Raw genomic sequence first — 23,240 nt, forward strand, 5'->3', positions numbered from 1 at the left:
CCCCATCCCTTGCCAGCAGAGCTCCCCATCCCTTGCCAGCAGAGCTCCCCATCCCTTGCCGACAGAGCTCCCCATCCCTTGCCGGCAGAGCTCCCCATCCCTTGCCGGCAGAGCTCCGCATCCCTTGCCGGCAGAGCTCCGCATCCCTTGCCGACAGAGCTCTCCATCCCTTGCCAGCAGAGCTCCCCATCCCTTGCTGACGGAGCTCCCCATCCCTTGCCGACGGAGCTCCCCATCCCTTGCCGACGGAGCTCCCCATCCCTTGCCGGCAGAGCCCTCCATCCCTTGCCGGCAGAGCCCTCCATCCCTTGCCGGCAGAGCTCTCCATCCCTTACCAGCAGAGCTCTCCATCCCTTGCTGACTGAGCTCCCCATCCCTTGCAGACAGAGCTCCCCATCCCTTGCAGACAGAGCTCCCCATCCCTTGCCGGCGGAGCTCCCCATCCCTTGCCGGCAGAGCTCCCCATCCCTTGCCGGCAGAGCTCCCCATCCCTTGCCGACAGAGCTCCCCATCCCTTGCCGACAGAGCTCTCCATCCTTTCTTAGAACCATACCCAATTGCCCCTCATCCTCTGATAACTAGTTGCAAAGCTGAATTGCTCTTGAGGTTGTTGATGTGATCTTGAATGCATTGCCTGAAAAGGTAATAGGAGGAAATTCAATAATAACTTCCAAAAGGGAATTGAAACTAAAATATTTATAGACCTTTGAGAGAAAAGCAGAGAGAGAGGGAATAATTAGATAGCTCTTCAAAAGAGTTGGCACAAGCATGATTGAATAAATAGCCGCCTCCTGTGCTGTATCATTCTTATGATTCTAGGTAAATAGATTCCCCTGACATACCTTTGTACTCTTAATTTGCCTATTTTAGGCATAAATGCTGCTGCTTCTTTTGGAGAAGGTAAGAGGGCTCCAGAACCAAAGAATATAAACCCAGATGGACCTTAACCAAAATCGGGTTTGTTATGTGGGAAACGTCACTTCCAAAATAAAACCGTCTGATGTTTTTTTTAATATTAAATGAGGAAGGAAATGTGGGCAACCAAAACTATGTGTTTACTTTCAAAACATTATTCCACCACCCCCCCCCCCCCCCACCCCTATGAATTACTTAAGATGTTGAACGTTCCCCTCAACCGTCTTGTTTCTGTTGGATTCTGTGATCGCAGTGAGCATTCCTACACTTATTGTACAGACTGACCCAGCTAAATTGCACACGCTTTCTGAACATGGAATTCCGAAGTGTTGACTCATTTCCCACTATTCGGTATTCCTTCCTTTATATTTCTTTGAACCTAATCTGTTTCCCATTGTCTTTCCCAAATTTGCTCTCTCCTTGCTGTCCTTTCCATACATGTTGATCACCCCATGTTATTCCCTCCATGCTGTTCCCTCATGGTTTTCCATACCGTAACCTTTCTCTCCGACCCAACACCATCCACCTCAACAGTAAAGTGAACAATTAGTTGACGTGGTCGAGGATTCACGTCAAGGCTTGTTCGAACCAGAATAAAAGAGACTTTAACCAGGCTTCTTTCAATAAACTCAGAATGATTGATTTATTATAAAACAAACTTTACTTTTTTAAAATAAGTTGCAAGAACTGGTTAACACACAATTATACTCTGGAAGTATAACTATCCATCCCTTTTAAAATTACCTGATCTCACAAACACCCACACATACAGACAAACAAAGGACAAACAGATAGGGTCTGTCTGCAGAGATGGGCTCTAGAGGATCGGCGTTATAAAATGAAGGGTAAAATTCATAGGGTCTCGATGCTGTTGATCTGGAGCTCCCACGTGTGAAGACAGGCCGCTGGCCCCGGCAGATGTCTGGAGGTTCTCACCAACGGAGCTTCTGTGCGATGGGGAATATAGCTGGGCCGCTCCCTCTTGTCTCAGCCTCGCAGGTTTCCAAGAAACAGACAAGCTCCAGTGAGCTAAGGATTCTTATCTGGATACTGACAATGGCTTTATTTTAGGCAAGGCAAGAAGGTAAGCTGGGCAGCTTTTACTTTCTCAGTTCAGTCACAAGTGAACTCAAAAACACAAGTCCAAAACCTGAAGCTCATCACTGGCATGTGATTTCCAGTAACTCACTAGCTTTTTGTCTTTTAACCAGTTTTTTCTATCAATTAAAGTAATTGAGTTGCAAACAAACACACAGCTCCTCCCCCCTTCAAGCACCATGCTGATCAGGTGATTCCTTGGAAAAGGCATGCTTGTTGACAGTTCCAAGGTGAACTTATGTGCTTTTAAAAATAAACCTCCAGGTCAGCGTCAGAAGGTCCAGGTAATGCAATGTCCTTCCAAATGTTAAAAGAAAAATCCAGTTTGTGAAGATATGGTTTTCCCAATATTAGCACTGGAAGCTGTTCAGCGAGGCTGACCCCTGGGATGAAAGCGTTGTCTTGTGACGAGAGGTTGAGCAGGTTGGGCCGATACTCATTGGAGTTTAGAGGAATGAGAGCTGATCTTATTGAAACATATAAGATTCTAAGGGGGCTTGATTCTCTTCCACAGAGAGCAGGAGACTAGAACAGGAAAGCAGTGGATACTGGGTCATTGAGTATATATTCAAGGCTGAGTTAGACAGATTTTTGATCATAAGTGAGTCAAAGGTTATGCCGGGGGGGAAGACAGGAAAATGGAGCTAAGGCCACAGTCAGATCAGCTGTGATTTATTGAATAGCAGAGCAGGCTTGATGGGCCAAATGGCCTACTGCTGCTTGTATTTCTTATGATCTTGTGAGCTTATTATGAGGCTCACCAGAAATCAGATCTCAGTCTCATCGGTGTGTTGCTATTGTCAGAAGGGCAGCTCACCATTCTGGCTAGGCTGATTTTAGCTGAACTGGATTGCATGACAACAGACAAGGGCTGGTAGAAATGGTTTGGGCCTATTATGGCCTGGCAGCAGCTTTTGGGAGTGCCGTGAAATTAGAGTCTGAATGAAACCAGCTCCACAACCACAGATCAAAACTCTCTACAGCAGCACTAAGTTCTACTCTCACTTAAATACATAGAATAGCTGCTATGGGAATGGTCAAAAGCTTCCAGTATAACTCGTACAGCAGAGGATGCTGTGGTACTTTGTTGAATTTGAAGAAGGGGCTGGTTGATCTACTCTAACTTGGGCTATACTTGCTCTGGGAGTCCTTACTAGGACAGTGTAGAGGGAGCTTCACTCTGTATCTAACCCGTGCTGTACCTGCCCTGGGAGCGTTTGATGGGGACAGTGTAGAGGGAGCTTTATTCTGGATTGACCCATGCTGTACCTGTCCTGGGAGTGTTTGATGGTTTTATCAGCTTGTCCCTCATCTTTATAAGTATAAAAACCACAGTCTAAAGTAATTCGGAAAATGCTTGGGTAGGAGCCTAATGAATTGTAGCAATCATCACATGAGGAAGAAAGGTGATCTCATGGAAGTAAGCAGAATTCTTAAAGGTTTTCACAAGAGTAGATGCTGAGGGGGTCAGGACAAGGAGCTGGTAAAGTAATGGACGAGTCATCAGCAGTGCTATCAAGTGGCACTTGCTCAGTACTAACCTGTTGCCTGATGCTCAGTTTGGGTTCCGTCAGGGCCACCCAGCTCCTGACCTCATTGCAACCTTGGTTCAAACCTGGACAAAAGAGCTGAACTGCAGAGGTGAGGTGAGAGTGAATGTGAACTGGACTAGCCATATAAGTACTGTGGCTACAAGAGCAGGTCAGAGGCTAGGAACCCTGAAGCGAGTAACTCACCTCCTGACTCCCCACAGCTTGCCACCATCCACAAGGCACAAGCCAGGAGTGTGGTGGAATACTCCCCACTTGCCTGGATGAGTGCAGTTCCCGCAATGCTCAAGAAGCTTAACACCATCCAGGACAAAGCAGTCCACTTGATTGGCACCTCATCCACAAACATTCACTCCCTCCACCACCGACGCACAGTGGCAATAGTCTACCAGAGGTCAAAGATTTAAGAGATGCATTGCAGGAACTCACAATTCCAAACCCATGACCGCTACCATCTAGAAGGACAAGGGCAGCAGGTAGATGGGAACACCACCACCTGGAAGTTCCCCTCCAAGCCATTCACCATCCTGACTTGGAAATATATCGGCGTTCCTTCACTGTTGCTGGGTCAAAATCCTGGAACTCTCCCTAACAGCACAGTAGGTGTACCTACACCACATGGACTGCATTGGTTGAAGAAGTCAGCTCATCAACACTTTCTCAAGGGCAATTAGGGATGGGTAATAAATGCTGGGCCCACCCAGCGACGGCCATCCCCCCCATGAATGAATGAAAAAAAAAATTTAGGACTGAAATGGGGAGAAAGTTCTTCACTTAGAGGGCTGTGAATCATTGGAATCTCTACCCCAGTGGGCTGTGGATGCTAAGACAATGAGCATACTCAACACAGAGATCAGTAGATTTTTGGACACTAAGGAATCAAGGTGCATGAGCATCGGGAAGGCAAGCACAGTTAATGTAGAAGTTCAGCCATGATTTTATTGAATGTCGGAGCATACTCAAGGGGCTGTATGTCTACTCCTTGTTCTTTCTTATTCTTATGAATGGCAGTTTGAATCTAATCCTTCTATATTTTGATATTCTGGCTATTTAGAATTCAGAATGATTCAACATGACACAAAGTACTATAATAGGATCATAAGAACTATTACTCATAATAACCCTTCAGGGCAGAAATGAGCTGGGTTAATAAGGTCTAGTTTACTTCTTGTATGTTTTTATTTGTAATAATCTGCCTAATATTTTTGTACAAAAGCCATCAGTAAACTTCACAATTACCTTACCCGTGGGACTCTCTCCCATTTTAAGTGCACCTTCACATCCCCCTTCTCCTCCCTTTGACACTCTGTCCCAGTGTCAGTGAATCTTGAACGTTTACACCCATTCTGCTCCCTGCGGAACTGCAGGCTTGTGGAATTCTTGTGCATGGTGAGTTATTTGCACAAGACTGCTGACTTCCTGGCAATACTGATGCTCTATTGAAAAGCTAGGCTGGAGTAAACTTACTGTGAGTCCGTGTTCAAAGGCATTACTTGTGTAAAAACTCTTGGTGGTAGTAGTGGTGGAGGAGGATGGCGATTTAAACTGGAAACCCCAATGTTTGAAAAAAGCCAACACCTAATCCTGCAAGTGAGATGAAGCTCGTTTTATTTTGAACAGTTCATGGAAAAGATGTTAACTTCGAAATGGTTGTTTGTGATATAGGTACATGAACGTTGTTCACATTCATTTATTAATATAGCAAGTGCTAGCTTGGCTCAGTGCGTACCATTCTCACTTCTGAATCTTAAGGTCGTGGGTTTAAGTCTCATTCCAGAGACTTGAGCACAAAATCTATGTTGACACCCCCCCAATGATGACCTGAGGAAGCCCTGCACTGTCCTTTTTCGGATGGGATGTCTGACCTTTCAGGTAGGCTTTAATTACTTGGCACTATTTCAAAGAACAGCAAGGGAGTTATCCGAGTGTCCCAGGCAACATTCATCCTCAACTTCAGATTGCTTTGGGATATCCTGAAGTCATAAATGAGCAAAATACTGCAGATGCTGGAAACCTGAAATAATGCACAACAGGTCTGGCAGCATGTGTGGGGAGGAAAACAGAGTTAATGTCTCATGTTGATGTCCTTTCATTAGAACCCCTCTACACGTTTTTAGCAGTGGAAAGTAGAAGTAATGTAAATCCTGCATGGACAAAAGAGTACAGGGCAAATCGGTCTGGATAACAGCACTGATTTGACAATTAGCATCAGGAAACGAGCCAATTCTCTTAAATCATTGACCTCTGGTTACCGAATATTGCAAACAGCTTATCTTTATTTATTGTTAAGGACCCTCATAATTTTGATCAGATCTACTAATTCACCCCATCTGCTCGAAGGAGAATGAATCCAACTTCTCAACATTAAACTGATCTCATCAGCATCATCTCAACAAATTGATTGAAGTAGAGTTCTTTGGAGAAACGAGGCTGTGTGTTGACAGCCCACTCCAGAACACTCAGTATCCACTGCAGTTCAGTGTTATGTAATCTTCTTGTGGTGGATATACCACCCTCCATGTGCTGATTGGAGATCTCTTGTACAGCTTTCACAACACTCTTTTAATGGAATGTTAATCATTTGAAGCAAATAGATTTGTTCGTGAGCTAGGCACTTGGCCGGACAAACAAAATGCAACATACACAAGGCCATTTGGTCAAACCACTGCACACGAGAAAATAGTTCTAATCACATTTTAGATTGTTTCTGATTTTCTGCCTACTAGTCCATTGCTGCAGCAGCAATTTCTAGATTAGTTTTATAATTGCAAATACAAACTTTTTGGATGAAAAGGAATGAAGTTCAAGATGAAAAGACACTTCCAAATGTGATTAAGATTTCCGTTAGTTTAACAGGCCAGAAGAGTTCAATAAAAAACTATTCTGAACTCATCTCAAGCTTAAGCCGCAAGGATTTTTTTTGTGTTGTGTGTTGTGCGTGTTTCATGAAAAAGTGAACAGAGGAATCTAATTCAAGTGAAAGGAAGGTGAAAAGGTCAGAGAGAGGTGACCACACAATCGCAGTTAAAGATGGAATCTGCACATACCACAAAGATTTGGAAAACCACAGTTTGGTTCCCTGCCCATGTCCACAGGTTTTTGCACACTGCCATGCAGCAGGAGCTTTTGAGTGTTTAAACGGCCATGTTCTGTACAGCTGCTGTTGCTGTTATACTGAGCAGTAAGTACATAGAGGTTGGTGGGGCGTGGAGTATTTTCTGTTCAGCGTGCTTTTCTCTCCCCACAAACCACCTTCCTCCCCACCCATATTACTACTAGATTCCATCCATCAACTCAGCAACAAGAAGGGCCCAATAAGTTCACTTTGCTTTGCTGGTTGAGGACCAGCCACTTCAGACACTTGTGTCCCTTTCTGTGACAAGTGATTCTTAGACATTGTCTATCCATAGTGCTCCTTAACCTCCAACTAGCCGCCTGGTTAAACAGCTCCTTTAGCTCCCCCCATCTCCAGCATTTTAATAGAAAGTAAATATAAGTGTTCAAAGAAAATGGAAAAAAGGGTGTACTTTATTTTTAATGCCCCTATGATTTTTCTCCTGGGTTTGCTTCTGATAGTTTCTAATAGATTATTCTTTAATTCCAGCTGGCTGTAGGATAATCCTGAGGAATTTAAGTACCTGTTTATGCAAGACCACAGAAGATATTTTAGCTGTTATGGCTCAGTAAAGGTGGCCAAATATATGTCTTTAAACAGTGTGCTAATATATTTATTGCTTATGCAATATCATCAGCTTTGGAATGCCACAGAAGACCAGCATCTTGCAACTCCTTTCCCCTGTTAGCCACTTTGATGACTCATGTGAGGGAGAGGCCCAAACTGAGTCCATCCTGGAAGACCTCAGATTATAGCAGCTGCAGCCTGGGACCCAATCTGGCTCAGCACAACCCCACAAAACCCTCTAATGCAAAAAAAACAGCTTGATAAAGGACTTGTATTTATAAAAGCAAAATACTGCGAATGCTGGAAATCTGAAACAAAAACAGAAGATGCTGGAAAAATTCAGCAGGTCTAACAGCATCTGTGGGGAAAAAAAGAGTTAACGTTTCGAGTCCATATGACTCTTCTTCAAAGCTAAAGAGCTCTTTCTTAAGACTTGCATTTATGTTGACTCTTCTGCACCCTCAGGGAGTCCCAAAGTGCTTTACAGCCAATTAAGTGTTTTTCGGACTTGCAGCCTTAATGACAACCAATTTAAGCACAGTAAAGTCCCACAAACAGCGATGTATAATAACCAGATAATCTATTCCTTAGTGATGCTGGGTGAGAGTTAAATGTTGGCCAGGACCCCAGGATAATTAATCTTCTTCAAATAGCACCACAAAATCTTTTACATCCATCTGATAGGGCAGAAAAACACCACCTTCCTCAGCACATCACTGAAGTGTCAGCCAAGATTCTGTGCTCAATTTTCTGGAACGGGACTTGAGCCCATGATCTTCTGACTCCAGAGGCAAAAGTGAGCAAAAGTTGACACTTGCATTCTACTTTTTAACAAGGAGAAACTTTCCTAGATGCTACGGAAAACCATAGGGATAAATGGATACAAACCTGAGAAAGATGTTAGGTAGGAGTGACCTAAAGCCTGAATGAAGAGCTAGGGTGAACGGAGAGTTTTGAAGGTAGTGTGGCTGAGGGGGTTAGGAAAAGAATTACAGAGATAGTGGGACCTGGGCTGTTGAAGTTATGGCTGTCAATGGTGAAATGAATGGATGGGGATGGGTTGGGGTGGGGTTGCACAAGGTAGGAATTGAGGAAAAGGAAGATTTGGGGGTTGTGGAACAGGAGAGGCTACAGAAGAAGAGATGGGGTGAAGCCATTGAGGGATTTAAATAGAAGGAAGCAAATTTTGAATTTGCGATTTTTTCAGAGCCAGGAACCAAAGTAGGTCAGAAAGAAGCCCGGTTTTGAGCAAGTGGGACAAGATGATTGTGGCAGAGTTTTGGAGTTTACAGACAGGGAGAAGATGGGAGGCCGGCCAGGAGAACATTGGGATAGTCAAGCCTGGAGGTAACAGCAAGAGCCAAATAGAGAAACTGTGGGGCACACCCAGATCTCCACCTAGCATTTTAATGAGAAGCAAAGTGTTCACAGAGTGCTGGCCTTGCCAATGACGCTGACATCCCAATGAAAGCATAAAAAAGCAAACAGCCTCGGTTTAAGGGCCCAAACTAAAGGCAGAACTTTTGACGGTGCAGTATTCCCTCAGTACTGCACAGAAAAGAACAGGCGGAAGCTATTCAACCCCTTGAGCCTATTCCATCATTCATTTAGATCATGACTGATCTATACTTCAACTCCACCTACATGCCTTGGTACCATAACATTTAATACCCTTTCTGAACAAGAATCTGTCAATCTCAGTTTTGAAATTTTCAATTAGTCCACAGCCTCAACATCATTATGGGGAAAGTATTCCAGATTTCCACCACCCTTTGTGTGAAAAGTGATTTTTGGCATCACCACAGATCATCCCAGCTCCACTTTTAAGGTTATTGCATAGAATACTGTGTATCGCACAGAAACAGGACATTCACCCCAACTAATCCACTTTTTGTGATTTCTGTACTTAGAGCCCTAAATCTCTGTTTATCCACAATTCCCAGCTTCTCACCATTTAGAAAATACTCTGTTGTTTCTTTCATCAGTCCAAAGTGGATGACCCTCACTTTTCCACCTTGATCTCCATCTGCCACAGTTTTGTACCCAGTCAACCCGTATTCTGTGCTCAAGTCCCTGCAGTGGATATTGTACCCATCACTATGACTCAGGAGGCGAGAGGGCTAGCAACTGAGCCATGGCTGACACCAAAATAACCTTTTTGAAAAAGGTAAAGGAACTAAACCATTGACCTGCTGCCCAAAATTTGCAGCTGCAACTTCATGACAATTAATCTCATGGTTTAGAAACAGCTATGGTTTTCTAGAGTCGCTGAGTTGGAGCAGAGGCCTTAATGGGACGTGCTATCTTACAAGCCAAACATCACAAGTGTGCTTCTGACCCGAAACTACTGTTGGCAGCACTGGTGGAAAAAAACTAGTACATATAAGCATGTATATTCTTTGAAAATGATGGCTTTTGTGTTTCTAAGTGCTGCGGTTGATAACCAGAGAGAAAAGAAGCCCCAGTAATTGAATCCCGCCGTGAAAGCTTGTCGGCTTACTAAAGAAAGCTAACAGAAAGTCATAGACTGTGCTACAGTCTCACAGTGATATCACTGTAGGAAGGGTGACTGGAAACAGACAATTGGTGGCAAGCTGCCGGAGTTTACACAGTAGCAGGGAGCAGGGATGAATTTTTCTGGTTGGCAGCCAAGGTCGACAGGAGGTCAGGTCGTAGTTTCTCCCTAATGCACTCTCCTGATATGCTTTACTATCGCACTTTAATAGGACCGCAGTTTTTTTTTGTCAAGTTTATCAGTTCAGTTAAAGAGAAACAAGGGGTCGTGGAAGGGTCAGGTTGTAAAGTGTTGCCTAAAGGCGCGTTATCACCTATGCGAACATAACAACAGAAAGTGATTACACCTGGATCCTTTCTGCCACTTCTCAGGGTGCTGAGGTCAGACAGCAGGCAGGCTGATTTGACGCGTGTTTTGTTTAATGTATGATTATTTCTTTACCAGCTGGAAACTTGTGCTTTTTTTGCAGGTGTTATAATTATATATGTATGTATGTGTTTTTAAATTGTTTCCTTATAATACATACAAGATGTTACCCGTTCCCCATGTCCCATAACCCTTTCACGTCAAAAATGAGGAGTGTGGGAAAATAATTCAGAAGAGGCATCAAGTAAGGTTTTATTTTGACGACAGAATTCAGGCTAAGTATTCTCCAGGTTCTGTGATCCGTAAGAAACTGTGATTCTTGGCTTATGGCTCAGCTGGGGGTCTGCACTTTGTTAATGTTATTCTCAAGATACTGGCATTGCTAGCAAGCCCGGCCCTTGTTGTCCATCCCTTGTTGGCCCAAGAAAGTGGCAGCAGATCACTGCCTTGGAACACAGCAGTCCTTCTGCCAGATGCTTCGCAATGCTGCTCGATAATGAATTCCAAGAACGGCGTCAGGTTGGTACGCGACTGAAGGTGATGCTATTGCTTCCCCTGCCCTTTTTGATGTTGGAAGCTGAAAGCTGAGAGAAATTGTGCTCAACAACAACAGCACGCATTCGTACAATACTCTAAACCTTAAAAAAAAAGAGTCCCAAGGTGCTTCAGAAAAAAAAATGGATGCTGAGCCAAAGGAGATTATAAAGAGGGGAAGAAATGCAGTTTTGGTCTCCACGTTTAAGAAAGGATAGACTTACATTGGAGGCGGTACAGCAAAGCTTCACTGAATTGGTCCCTGGGATGAGGGGGTTGTCCTGTGATGAGATGCGGAGTTAATTGGGCTTATATTCTCTGGGGTGGAGCAGAATGAGCGCCTACCTCATTGAAACCTACAAAATTCCGAAGGTGCTTGATGGTGGTTGACGCTGAGAATTATTTCCACTGGTCAGGGAATCTAAAACACATGGGGCACAGACTCAGGATAAGGGGCAGGTCATTTAGGACTGAAATTAGGAGAAATTACTTCACTCAAAGGTTTGTAAGTCTTTAGAGTTCTCTACCCCAAAATTGTTGAACGCATTTAAGGCTGGGGTAGACAGATTTTTGATCTCTCAGGGAATTAAGGGATATGGGGGGGGGTGGTGGAAAAGGGAGTTGAAGCCCAAAGTCAGCCATGATTGTATTGAATAGTGGAGCAGACTCGATGGGCCATTTGGTCTACTCCTGCTCCTATTTCTTGTGTTTTAACGAAGCCCTGAGGAAGGAATTCCAGGCCATTGGATCCAGCTGGCCGAAGGCTCTGCCTTCATCCTCTTCGTCATTTATCTCATAGTAGTCTCGGTGATCATGCTTTTTGCAAAGTAACTGACTTGTTTGCCCCACACAACAGCCACCAATTCAAATTAATTCATTGTACGTAAAGCACTTGGAATGTTTCAGAGCAAGATAGTTAAGCATTATATGAATGCAATTCTTTCTGTATAGCAGAAGACAATGTCAGGGGCCCAAATATAGATGTTAGTTGCAGCAATGACTTTCGGTAGTGTAGGGAACAGAAGGAATGTACTTGAAATTGATCCTGTTAGGAATAGAGGTGAGTCTGGATTTCATGTCCCAACCTCCTGATATCCAAACATCGCTGGACCCCAGTTAAAAAGTCAATGCGTTGAGCAATATTAGTTTTACATGCACCTCAATCCAAAACCGGTTGCTTAACTCTGGAGATTACAGACCTCACCAATTCCATCAAGTACGTGACTTAATAACAAAGTCAAATTTTATAATCTAATTAAACTTAATTTTTGATGCCAGAAAGTTGCACTCTCCTCCTAACATTAAAAATTTAACCTGCCTTTTGAAGTCCATGAGCATAGGCCTATTCTTGGGATCTTCCTGTACAAGTAATGACTGTCAAACCTTCCCTCTATACCAGCAGTCATTATACTTCAGAGTAGTTCATTGCACAAGCATTGTGTTTTGATGTGTCTCTGTGATGGGGAATTCCCCCCAATGCTGCTCCCCCTCCACTGCTGTAATTTCACTGGAAACAAGCCCGAGGTTTCATGGGGTGAGGTGTATGAGCCAGTGCTTCTCCCATGTCTGCACATTATTTCTGCTGAATGGCCATCGGGTGCAAACAATGCTGCAAACGCAGCAATTGGCCTGCAGTGCCTCATAACCTCCAACAAGTGACGCCTTCTCACAGCGGCACAGAGGCTATGAGACAAGACAACCAGCAACATCAAACATACATAATCAGACCTCCCTTGTGATTAATGCTCTTTGCCATCCATTTGTATCTCACCACTTAGCCCCTCTCCCAGTTGCATTGATAATGGTTGTAATTCCATCTCTTCGGTGTCTGGTTGTCCAGGGGTTGGTGGGGGCGGCAGAGGAGAGCGGTTTGAGTGCAGTGTAATTTGGTCAGCTCATTACTACATTCGATCCGTGCATTCCTATCCTTGGTGCTGAGGATTCTATACGTAGAGAAGGCCTGTGGTCCGTGTCTTATGGTCAACGCCTCTCCTTAGAGGGTTTTTAGTGAAGAAACCTGATGAGTTCAAGAGATCTCAAAACAGACTGGACATGAACCACATAAACTGGGAAGGGTGATATCTTTGAAAACATTTTTATTTAAAGGTAGGGGAGTAGGAAGCTATTGATGTAAAAAAAAAGTTTTATTTATGACAGGAAATTTGAGTAATTTTATAGCCAGTGATGAATGAATCATGTAGTTGATGGATAAAAATCCATTCAGGTCATTTAAGGAGAAATAACTGTCGACATCAGGATCTCTTTAGTAATATAAAATTGTAATTCGAAGGACAGGAGTTATGCAGAAGATCCATCGCTACTTGAGAGAAAGTGCAGGTTAACCCTTGGGGAGTAATTCTTTATCTGGCCTATAATGAGTTACACCCAATGCATGAACTACTCTATCTCTGTCATTTCTCCAAATTGTTTTGCTTGAGCAGCTCTTGTGACTTGAGAAAAGCAGGCTGGCATGAGCTGTGTAATAGAATTAAAGTGGGAGATCCATAGATGTTAACCAGGTGTCATCTCAGTCTGTATGCTCCAGGCTGATAATGAACAATAGGAATTTCATGTGGAGTCTTTGCGCATTATTTTGATGGAAGAACCCACAGTTAACTAGGATGAAACACCGTGAACCCTATAAGAAAGAATTTGCATTTGTATTGCGCCTTCATGGCCTCAGGATATCCCAGGACTAGATTGATTGCTGGGATGAAAAGTTTCTCCTAAAGGAGAGACTTAGTAGGATGGGCCTATACTCTCTGGAGTTTAGAAGAATGAGAGGTGATCTTAACTGAAATGTATAAACTTCATAAAGGGCTTGACAGGCTAGATGCTGACAGGCTGTTTCCCCTGACTGGAGAGTTCACAGTTTGGAGACATGAACTCAGAATAAGGAGTTAGCAGTTTTGGACTGTGATGAGAAGTTTCTTCGCCTTGTGAATCTTTGAAATTCTCTACCCCAGACAGCTGTGGTTACTTAATTGTAAGGCATATCAACACTGAGATCGTTATGGATATGGGGAAAGAATGGAAAAATGGATGTTCAGCCATGATCTTATTGAATGGCGGAGCAGGCCCGAGGAACTGTATCACCTACTCCTGCTCCTATTTCTTATCTTCAGTTGTTGGATACATCTGTGTGCAATGGAAGCAGTATTTTAAGTCGAGGCTCACAGTGCAGGACATCACCAAGACAAAAGGATCATGGGAAGATGTGGCAAATTTAGAAGTCAGGACACTGGAATTTCCTTGCAGCTGCTTACGGTGACAGATCGGGAGCAACTTAGAGTAAAATTCTTAGCACCAGGCTGAGTCTGTAAGAATCTGCACCTTGTAGGAGGACAGAGGGGGCGGGGAGGGTGGTGGTTGGTAGCAGTGGCCAAAATACTGGGAGACTTCAAGTCTTATTACCAGCATTTTCCACTTATAGTTTATGAAGTTATTCATATCCTTCAATTAGACTCTAGCCTGTAACTCACTCTTTGGCATACATGATAGAAAAGCCCTGTAAACCATTTGAGTATATCCTGGCCTGTAACTTACTTCAGATATCCGCTATTATATATTTAGAGAATACTAGATAACCATGAGTGAATTCTGGAGGTACTGCATCCATGAGGTAATTATTTATTCTGAAGGAAGTTTTAGGAAATTTGATTTGTGGAAGCCGTTGAGGGATTGGGGAGCTATTGAGGATGATGGTGAAGAAGAGACCTGGTGAGGGACTGGAAGAGCTGGTGAGGAAGAATTGAGGAAGCTAGGGAGGGGAGATCTGGTGAGGAGGGATTGCGGGAGCTGCTGAGAAACAATTTGAAGGATATTGTATGCTGAGGAAGAATTGAATGATCCATAGAACCATTAAAAAGTTATGGCACAGCAAGAGGCAATTCAGCCCATCATCTCTGTGCCAGCCAAAAAAAATAGAAAAAAAGAAACTGGCCGCTCATTTTTAATCCCACTTGCAGCACCTGGTCTGTAGCCTTGCAGGTCACTGCACTTCTGGTGCAGATCCTGAGCATTTCAGCCTCAACCATCAATTCAGGTAGTGAATTCCAGGTCAAAAACAGAATTACCTGGAAAAACTCAGCAGGTCTGGCAGCATTGGCGGAGAAGAACAAAGTTGACGTTTCGAGTCCTCATGACCCTTGAAGGTTTCTGTTTTTGTTTTAGATTTCCAGCATCCTCAGTTTTTTGTTTTTATCTCTGTGAATTCCAGGTGTTCACCACCCTCTGGGTGAAAAAGATTTTCCTCATGTCCACTCTAATCCTTCTATCAATCATCTTAAATCTATGCCCCTTGGTAATTGAACCCTCAGCTAGGAGAAACAAGTCCTTCCTGTCTACGCTATCTAGGTCCCTCATAATTTTGTAATTAGGTCACTTCTCAGCCTCCTCAGTCCTGAGGAAAAAACCCTAGCCTATCCAATCTTTTCTCATACCTGCAATTTTCCAGCCCTGGCAACATTCTTGTAAATCCAGTGAGGAGAGATCTTGGGGGGTGCGGGGGGGGTGAAGGATGCGATGAGGAGAGACTGAAGGATCTGGTGAGGCAGAATTGAGGAAGCTAGTGAAGGGAGCTCTGGTGCGGAGGATTGAGGGAGCTGCTGAGGAAGGATTTGAGAGAAAGGGTATGCTGAGGAGTGATTAAGTGATTTTTAAAATTCTTTCATGGGATGTGGACGTCGCTGGCTAGGCCAGCATTTATTGCCCATTCCTAATTGCCCTTCAGAAAGTGGTGGTGAGCCACAGCCTTGAACTACTGCAGTCCATGTTGTGTAGGTACACCATAGTTCTGTTAGGGAAGGAATTCCAGGATTTTGACCCAGTGACAATGAAGGAACAGGTGATACATTTCCAAGTCAGGATGGTATCTTGGAGGGGAACTTGCAGGTGGTGGTGTTCCCATGTATCTGCTGCCCTTGTCCTTCTAGGTGGTAGAGGTCACGGGCTTGGAAGGTGCTGTTGAATGAACCTTGGTGAGTTGCTGCAGTGCAGCTTGTAGATGGTGCACACTGCTGCCACTGTGCATTGCTCATGGAGGGAGTGAATGTTGAAGGTGATGGATAGGGTGCCAATCAAATGGGCTGCTTTGTCCTGGATGGTGTTATGCTTATTAAATATTGTTGGAGTCTCCTGACTTGTGCCTTGTAGATGGTGGACAAGCTTTGGGGAGTCAGAAGGTGAGTTAATTGCCACAGAATCCCCAGCCTCTGACCTGCTCTTGTAGCTACAGTATTTATATGGCCAGTCCAGTTCAGTTTCTGGTCAATGGTAACTCCCCCCCAGGATGTTGATCATGGAGGATTCAGCAATGGTAATGCATTGAATGTCAGAGGGAGAGGGTTGGATTCTCTCTTGTTGGAGATGGTCATTGCCTGATACTTGTGCTGCGCGAATGTAACTTGCAACTTATCAACCCAAGCCTGAATGTTATCCAGCTCTTGCTGCATATGGACATGGACTGCATCAGGGGAGATGAGGGGAGATCTGGTGAGGAGGGGTTGAAGGACCTGGTGAAAGGCGATTGGCTGAGCAAGGATTGAGGAATATGGTGAGGGGAGATTTGAGGGATTTGATGATAAGGGATTAATCTGTGGAAAAAGGACAAGCTTTTTAGTATTGTTGACCTTTTCTTTTCCCAGATATGAATTCCTTTTTTAAGAGATGGTGATTATCAATGTAGTGACAACTAGTTGTATCTTAAAGTTTTAAAAATACCAACAAAATGCTTAAGTTTTTTTTAACGTTCAATTTACTCTCTGGGTCTAGGCAAAATGCTAGGGTTACAGTGTGTTTTTAATGTTGTCGTAAATGCAGCTTGGGTTTATTTCTCCCTGCTGTGGCAATTAAAAGCACATGTATCTCATATTTCCGTCCCTGTTTAGTTCCAATATGAAACTCTCCAGGGGAGCGATTTGCAGATACTCAGCGGAGCCGATAGCAGATACCTAATCTGTGTTTTGAAGTGTCATGCATTAGGCAGATCAGATCACTAACAGAACATTAATTACGTGGGGACTTGTTTTCTACAGAAATGGGGTGTCCAGTTACTCTGGGAGAGGGATGGGGGTGGTTGGGGAGGTGGGGGGGTGGCGCGGTGAAAAAAGTACATGTTGAGGGGGCTGAAGTGTGACATTTAGACAGTGTTTCTATCTGGATTAGGGTGCTGGTTTGGTAAAATTCATAATTGAATTTGTTGATTGTTGTGGGACTGGACTAGTAATCCAGAGATAGAGTGTTGAAAGAAAGACTGGATGGAATCGTCCCAGATTTTCGCTAGATGCTGTAGCGGGCGGATAAAACAACATTTTACCTGTTGGTTGCAATGGCGGCTTTTCGCGCTTTATTGTCCCAAACCTGCCACATTAATTAAGAATTTCCATGGCGGGCGAGCTCTCATTCACCTGCCACACCATCACCTCGCTGTTTCAGCACACCGGGCGCCATATTTAAAGTCTAGCAGCGCGCACACCTCTGTGCTTCCAGCCCAGGACTGCAGCCAATGACGTGTCCCTCGAATGCCTTTTGGACGCAGTGGAGGCTCGCCGTTAAGTCCTCTACCCCCGTTCTGATCGCAGGATGGGCAGCAACATCACTAATCCAGTTTAGGAGGCAGTGGCAGCGATGGTCAGCACCAACGCCCTTCAGAAGAGGACAGCCACCCAGTGCCACAAGAGGATGAATGATCTCCTCCATTCTGCCAGGATAAGTCACTCTTCTCATCACTCTTAGATCACACACTCGCAAACTCATCAAACATCCACAGGGCCCTCCTAGTACAAGGGACATCACTGTTCACTCTCTCACATTCACCTTCATTGTCCTCATCCAGTCCATGGGACCACTCACCATCCACACATGCGAGGCATACTTATCATCTGGTCTGGCAGGCATCCTGCTTACACTCTCCATCTCTATTCATGTGGGACAAGCTGGCACACAACAACAGGGAGAGGTCGCAGATCGGTGGAGGAATGCCTGAAATCAAGGTCCTCACGGACTTTGAAAACAGAGCCATCCAGCTGGCTGGTGAGGATCTGGACTGTTCTTGTGCTGACAGTGAGGTTGGCCATGCTCAACCAAGTGAGGGTCCAGCAGTGCAACATCCATCAGACAACCATGCCATGAGTGATGTGTCCTGTTTCACAGGCCACTGCCATGCACTGATTATCTCTCCTTGCTTTCACAGGCACATCTGGGAAACAGATGACCGAGTCCAAGACCCAGGGCCTCCAATCAAGCTCTAAAGAAACCTCTGAAGAGGAATCTGGACACACTCTCATTGAAGTCTTATCACAGCGCTCACCCACACCTTCCACCAGCGCAGAGACACACACATCTCGGTGGGACCTAGCTTTAGAGTAGCCTCGGGACCACAATCTAGTGAGCGCATCCAAAGCAGGCGGCGGCAGGGACTTCCCAGGTCTCTGGCACTCGGAGGACTGCTGGAGGCCAGAAATTTGCTGAGTCCGAGTCACATGACAAGCCTCTGGACTCAGCCATGTCTCAGTTGCTGGGGCTGCAAAGACAAGCTCGGGAACATCAGGAAGGGATGTCTGCTGCACTCCTCAGATTGCAAGGAACGATGGAGGAGTCCATCCGCCTTCAGGCAGAGGTGATAGCGCCAGCATTGCAACACACAGAGGTCAACACTGGCAGGATGGTGGCCCCCATGGAAACCTTGGACCAAGATGTCACTGCTGCACAGGCACAACTCCATCGCTGACACAAAAGTTGGCCTCCAGCAGTATCAACACAAGAGGGATGCGGGGCAACTTGATCTCACTCTAGCTATCCCTTCTCCTTAAGGAGTTAACCAGAGGCCTTTGGGCAGCCATAGGGAGGAGGATCAGCAGGCGTATCCCCGAGGGGTCATCCATCCAGGTGAATTGGGGAGTGTCCGGCCCATCCAAACCTCCACTTCTTGTGACCCCAGCTGCTCCAGCTCCACAGGCCGAGGAGGATGCCACTGCCACACAGCAGGACCCTGAGAGCAGTCTGGGGCCCTCCAGGTCTCGGCCCTCCAGAGGATGTCCTCCAAGGTCATCACCAACAGGGCATAGCAGTCAGCAGGCTGCCTCGACCTCCGCTATAGATTTCCAGAGAGCACCAAGATGGAACGGCAGTTAGGAGAGTTGAGAAAATGTAGTTGCACAGCCTGGGCATGGGTGTTAATTAATTGTACATATTGTTCACTATTGTCAATAAACTCCCAAGAATGTCTCTCTGCCTATGGTTCCTTTTTCTGATGAGCAGTGTTCATGTCACTCGGATGTGATATCTTTCTGCACAAGATAAAGGCAGTTGTCTCAGTCCAGGGCCTCTTTCCTGTGCTTTGTACAGCCTTCAGTCCGAAGTGATGGTCCAGCCTCACACTCCCTGGACACGTTACTGATGCCTGCACCTCTATGGTGCTTGTCATTGCTGCCAGAACGTTGTGCACAGACATCACAGAGTTCCGTCAATATCTCTGTGTGCTCTCAGCAGCTTTAAGATGGAGCTGGGCCCTGTCTCTTCCGCATCTGTGACCAGTGATGCTGTGCTCCTGAAGGGTTCAGGTGATAAAGGCGGACAAAGGATCAGATGCTTTTAAAGCTTCATGGCTGTGTTTCTATGATATGACCCTGATCACAGAGCGCAAACAAATTGCCCACAACCAGACAGGAGTTAGACATTCTCAGACACTATGTGAATATCTATGGAGTATCCTCGCTGCAGGTCATCATCATCCTCCTTCGGTCAAGCGACTATTAGGGTCTCAACTGCGTCTCCATGACAGCAGCATTATCACAGAGGGTATGTGCGCTGCCATAAGCCAGACTGGCGTCAAAAGCGTTCATAGATGCAACTTAAGGACCTGTGGTGTCTCCTCACTGCATGTCGGCATCATCCTCCTCAAATCTAGCAGTTATGAGTGCCTCCCGAGCACACCTGCCTCCTCTGGCCAGTGCGAGGGCCTCAGCCCTATCATCGTCGCCTTTGAGGACATCCTCACCCTCATCCCCATTGGGACATCTACATCGAGGAGACCTCCAGCTCCTCCATCTCCTCAGCTAGCTCCTCTCCCACATTGTAAAAGACGCAGCAGACAATTACGATGTGTGACACCCTCTGTGGACTATACAGCAGGGCTCCACCAGAACGGTCTAGGCACCGGAATCTCATTTGTGGCATCCCGATGGTTTGTTGCAAGTTGCAGCATATGCCACGTTATATCTTCACTCTGCTGCAGTCTGAGGCCACTGCACAGGTGTCATCAGCTACGTCCTCTGCAGGTAGCCCTTGTCCCCGAGGAGTCATCCCTGCAGCTACTGTGGACTCTGGAAGAAGTCAGAGATCTGTGACCAGCTGAGAATGTAGGACACTCCCTGGAAACCATGCGCAGTCTTCGGTGACACTGGTTCTCAGTCATCTGCAGAAATGAAAGGTGATGTCTGTAGACCCTGGGTCTAGCCAGGCACCAACCAGTGACAGCTCACTGCAGATCTTCGGCAGTGTGTGCAGGAGCCCCAGCCACCCCTTCTTCCAGAGGGTGCTGCTCCTCCCTCTGCACTGCCAGGCGCCTCAGTTGCTCTCTGTACGCTGTGAGGCATACAGCTAGTTCACTAGACTCCATGATCCTGATGTACTCCTCCTGCAGGATGAAAGAGAGAGACATGCGGGTTAACATGGGTGTAGTAAGAACCTGTCTTGGTTAAGTCTCAAGGCCCCTTAACACATCTCAGAGAGTGCTAGCCACCACTTGCATGGCAAGAGATTAGTGCTCTGCATGGCTGCCTGAAACCCCACCTACCTAGGCCGCACTGCACCCGACCGATTGGCGACTGCATGCTGTGCTCTCAGCTCAGGTGCAAGCATTCTCCTAATCCACGCTGCAAGGCTGCACTGTTAGTTTGAACCATGGGAGAGACTGGTCCAAACAGGGTGATGACATTGCAAGAGGCTGTGAGCGCCTCCACCAGTCTCTGCTCCACGGCCAGCTTTAGCAAGGAGATTGTACAATGTGCCCAGCCGTCCAACTGTTCTGCAGTCCGCTAAGACACTCATTACTTTTCACCTCTTGGGCACAGACTGCAAAGCTCTGGAGCACTTGCTGGCACTTTGATGCCTCTGTATTGCTTGAGTGGGCAGAGAAGCTAGAGGCCCGACTTCAATCATATCAATATGGCTGTGCCTGAACACTCTCAGCTGAGAGGAGCGGTCATTTATACAAGGTTTCCCTAATGCGTGGCTGCTCCCTCACCCAAGCTCCCCACCCTGCACGTGTTTGCGCGCTCCCTTCAACCTTACAAGTTACTGTATACTCGCTGCCGAGTACCCCTCAAAATGCAGCCAGCCAAGTGCACACCTTTTATAGGTGTGGGTCGACGACCAAGCGGACCGGGGACGATTCCGGCGAACTGGGCTTATAATGATATGCAGATATATTACCATGAGGTTCCCGATGTCTGATCGTGGGAAGCGTGGCCCACCATCGGCAGGCAGAGCGGACAATCACAAACTGGTTTAACAATGTCGTGAAAACCAATTTTTGGCCTTCTCACCATGTTGTCTGCTCAAGCCACCAAACACGCCCGACGTTGATTCTGCCCACTGACTCGTCATTTGTAGAATCCCACACACTGCAGCATGAAGGGGCATGTGGGGTGGGTGAGAGGTGGGGTGAAGGAATTGTTATTATTGCTGAGCCCATTATGAATGCTTGACTGAGTTTCAAACAGTCAGAACCACTTATCTCAACTGGGGGGCTATGTTCACATTTTGTTTGACAGTGTCTTTGTTATTATTTCATGGGATGTTGGCATCGCTGACAAGGCCAGCATTTGCTGTCCATCCCTAACTATCATTCAATGCTAGTCCATTTCAGAGGACTCTCTATCTAGATAGAGAGAAACTGTTTCTGCTGGTTGGGGACCTGACAGGCCTGTCTCCTTTAAAAAGGCCCCGCCTGCCATATTTTCATTCCATGTAGGTTGGAACACTCGACTCCATTTACTGGGACATCAGCCCAGTTTTAATGGTGAATGTCAGGCCCTCAAACCTTCACCCCACCCCTCACCCACCCCACATGCCCCTTCCATGCTCCTTCATATTCCCCATGCTACCTCCATGCCTTCTCATATTCTCTATACCCTCTCCATCCCACCATCATGGCTCCCCATATTCTCTATGCCATTTCCATGCCAAAGCCACTCCCCATGCCACCTCCATGCCCCCATACCCTTCATGCCCACCCTTCAAGCTTCTATAGCTACTCACCAGGTATCCACTATGGACAGACCTCAGGAATTATTTGGAGATTAAAAAGCACTAAACTTCTAAGAATCTAAGAGAGCTATCACTCAAGTACAATTGATACTGAAAAAACTCTCATTCATAGAATCCATTCAAAACGTTTAAATCCCCCAAGTGATCATTCTCTTGTAAAATCAAACAAACATCTATTTCACTAACCAAATCAAAGACAGAAAATCCTTCAATCACCTCATATGGCGTGGCAGTAATGTCCCTGGAGTAGTAATGCTCTAGGAGATGGGTTCAAATCCCACCAAGGCAACTACTGGAATTGAAATTCAAATTTCCATATTAGTAACCATGAAACTAACATTGATTGTCATAAAAAAAACCCCACCTGGTTTCCTTCAGGGAAGGAATCTGCCGTCCTTACCTGGTCTGGCCTACATGTGACTCCAGACCCACAGCAATGTGGTTGACTCTTAACTGCCCTCTGAAATGGACTAGCATTGAATGATAGTTAGGGATGGACAGCAAATGCTGGCCTTGTCAGCGATGCCAACATCCCATGAAATAAAAACAAAGACACTGTCAAACAAAATGTGAACATAGCCCCCCAGTTGAGATAAGTGGTTCTGACTGTTTGAAACTCAGTCAAGCATTCATAATGGGCTCAGCAATAATAACAAACTCTGGGGAATGTAAACTCTGGAGTCTGTTGAAACTGAAAACCTTTTTTTTTCTGGGCATTTAAATCACTTCAGGTTATTACGCTAGTAATCCCAATCACTTCAGTAAAAACACATCTAACTTGCAATAGAGTATCTAACCGTTGAAAGTGAAATAATGAATGTTTCTTTATTTAGAAGCGTTTAATTGAATGAATTCCAGGAGGAGGTGACTTTTTTTTTAGTTGCCCACCTGGGACTGCGAATACCCCATTGTTTACAACTCCTCTGGGTGGCTGTGAACCATGTCTACCTACTGAAAGAACCCGATTCCACAAAAATTATGTCGGGGGGAAGGGGGTGAAGTTGCCCATCCCAGCAATGGAGCTGGCAAGGGTGGGAGTGCTGCACGTGGGTGGGCGACCAGCACCCTTATCCCGTGCTAGTGCAAATTGCCGGAAACGGGAATGGGAGCAGGAGTCCTGGAATCAGGACCTGCCCACCATTCTTAAAGGGCTCCCAAGTTGTCCTGACTTGGTAAAATTCCGGGCCTGTATTCTTCTGTCTTTCTATCAATGATTTTATTGATGTCCAGGATATTGATCTTTAATTCCTGGAGACTCCTGATAACCCGGGGTTTGGTGACTTGCTGGATGATTTAATGAATCCACTTA

The 23,240-nt window shown here is 45.6% G+C and overlaps 1 protein-coding gene across 3 annotated transcripts in view; it reads left to right on the top strand.

Moving 5' to 3' along the window:
- LOC121277089 (exocyst complex component 6B) overlaps window positions 1–23,240 on the top strand; it is a 632,802-nt gene that overhangs the window by 544,811 nt on the left and 64,751 nt on the right. Inside the window, exon 21 of one of the 3 annotated variants that reach the window (XM_041186085.1) lies at window positions 5,315–5,429. The exons of the other annotated variants lie outside the window; for them this stretch is intronic. Coding sequence (XP_041042019.1) covers window positions 5,315–5,380 — 66 coding nt within the window. The 3' untranslated portion in view covers window positions 5,381–5,429. Of the gene's footprint in view, window positions 1–5,314; window positions 5,430–23,240 lie in introns of those variants that run through there. 3 annotated transcript variants of the gene reach the window in all.

Source organism: Carcharodon carcharias, chromosome 1, assembly GCF_017639515.1.
Source record: "Carcharodon carcharias isolate sCarCar2 chromosome 1, sCarCar2.pri, whole genome shotgun sequence".
Taxonomy (NCBI): Eukaryota; Metazoa; Chordata; class Chondrichthyes; order Lamniformes; family Lamnidae; genus Carcharodon; species Carcharodon carcharias.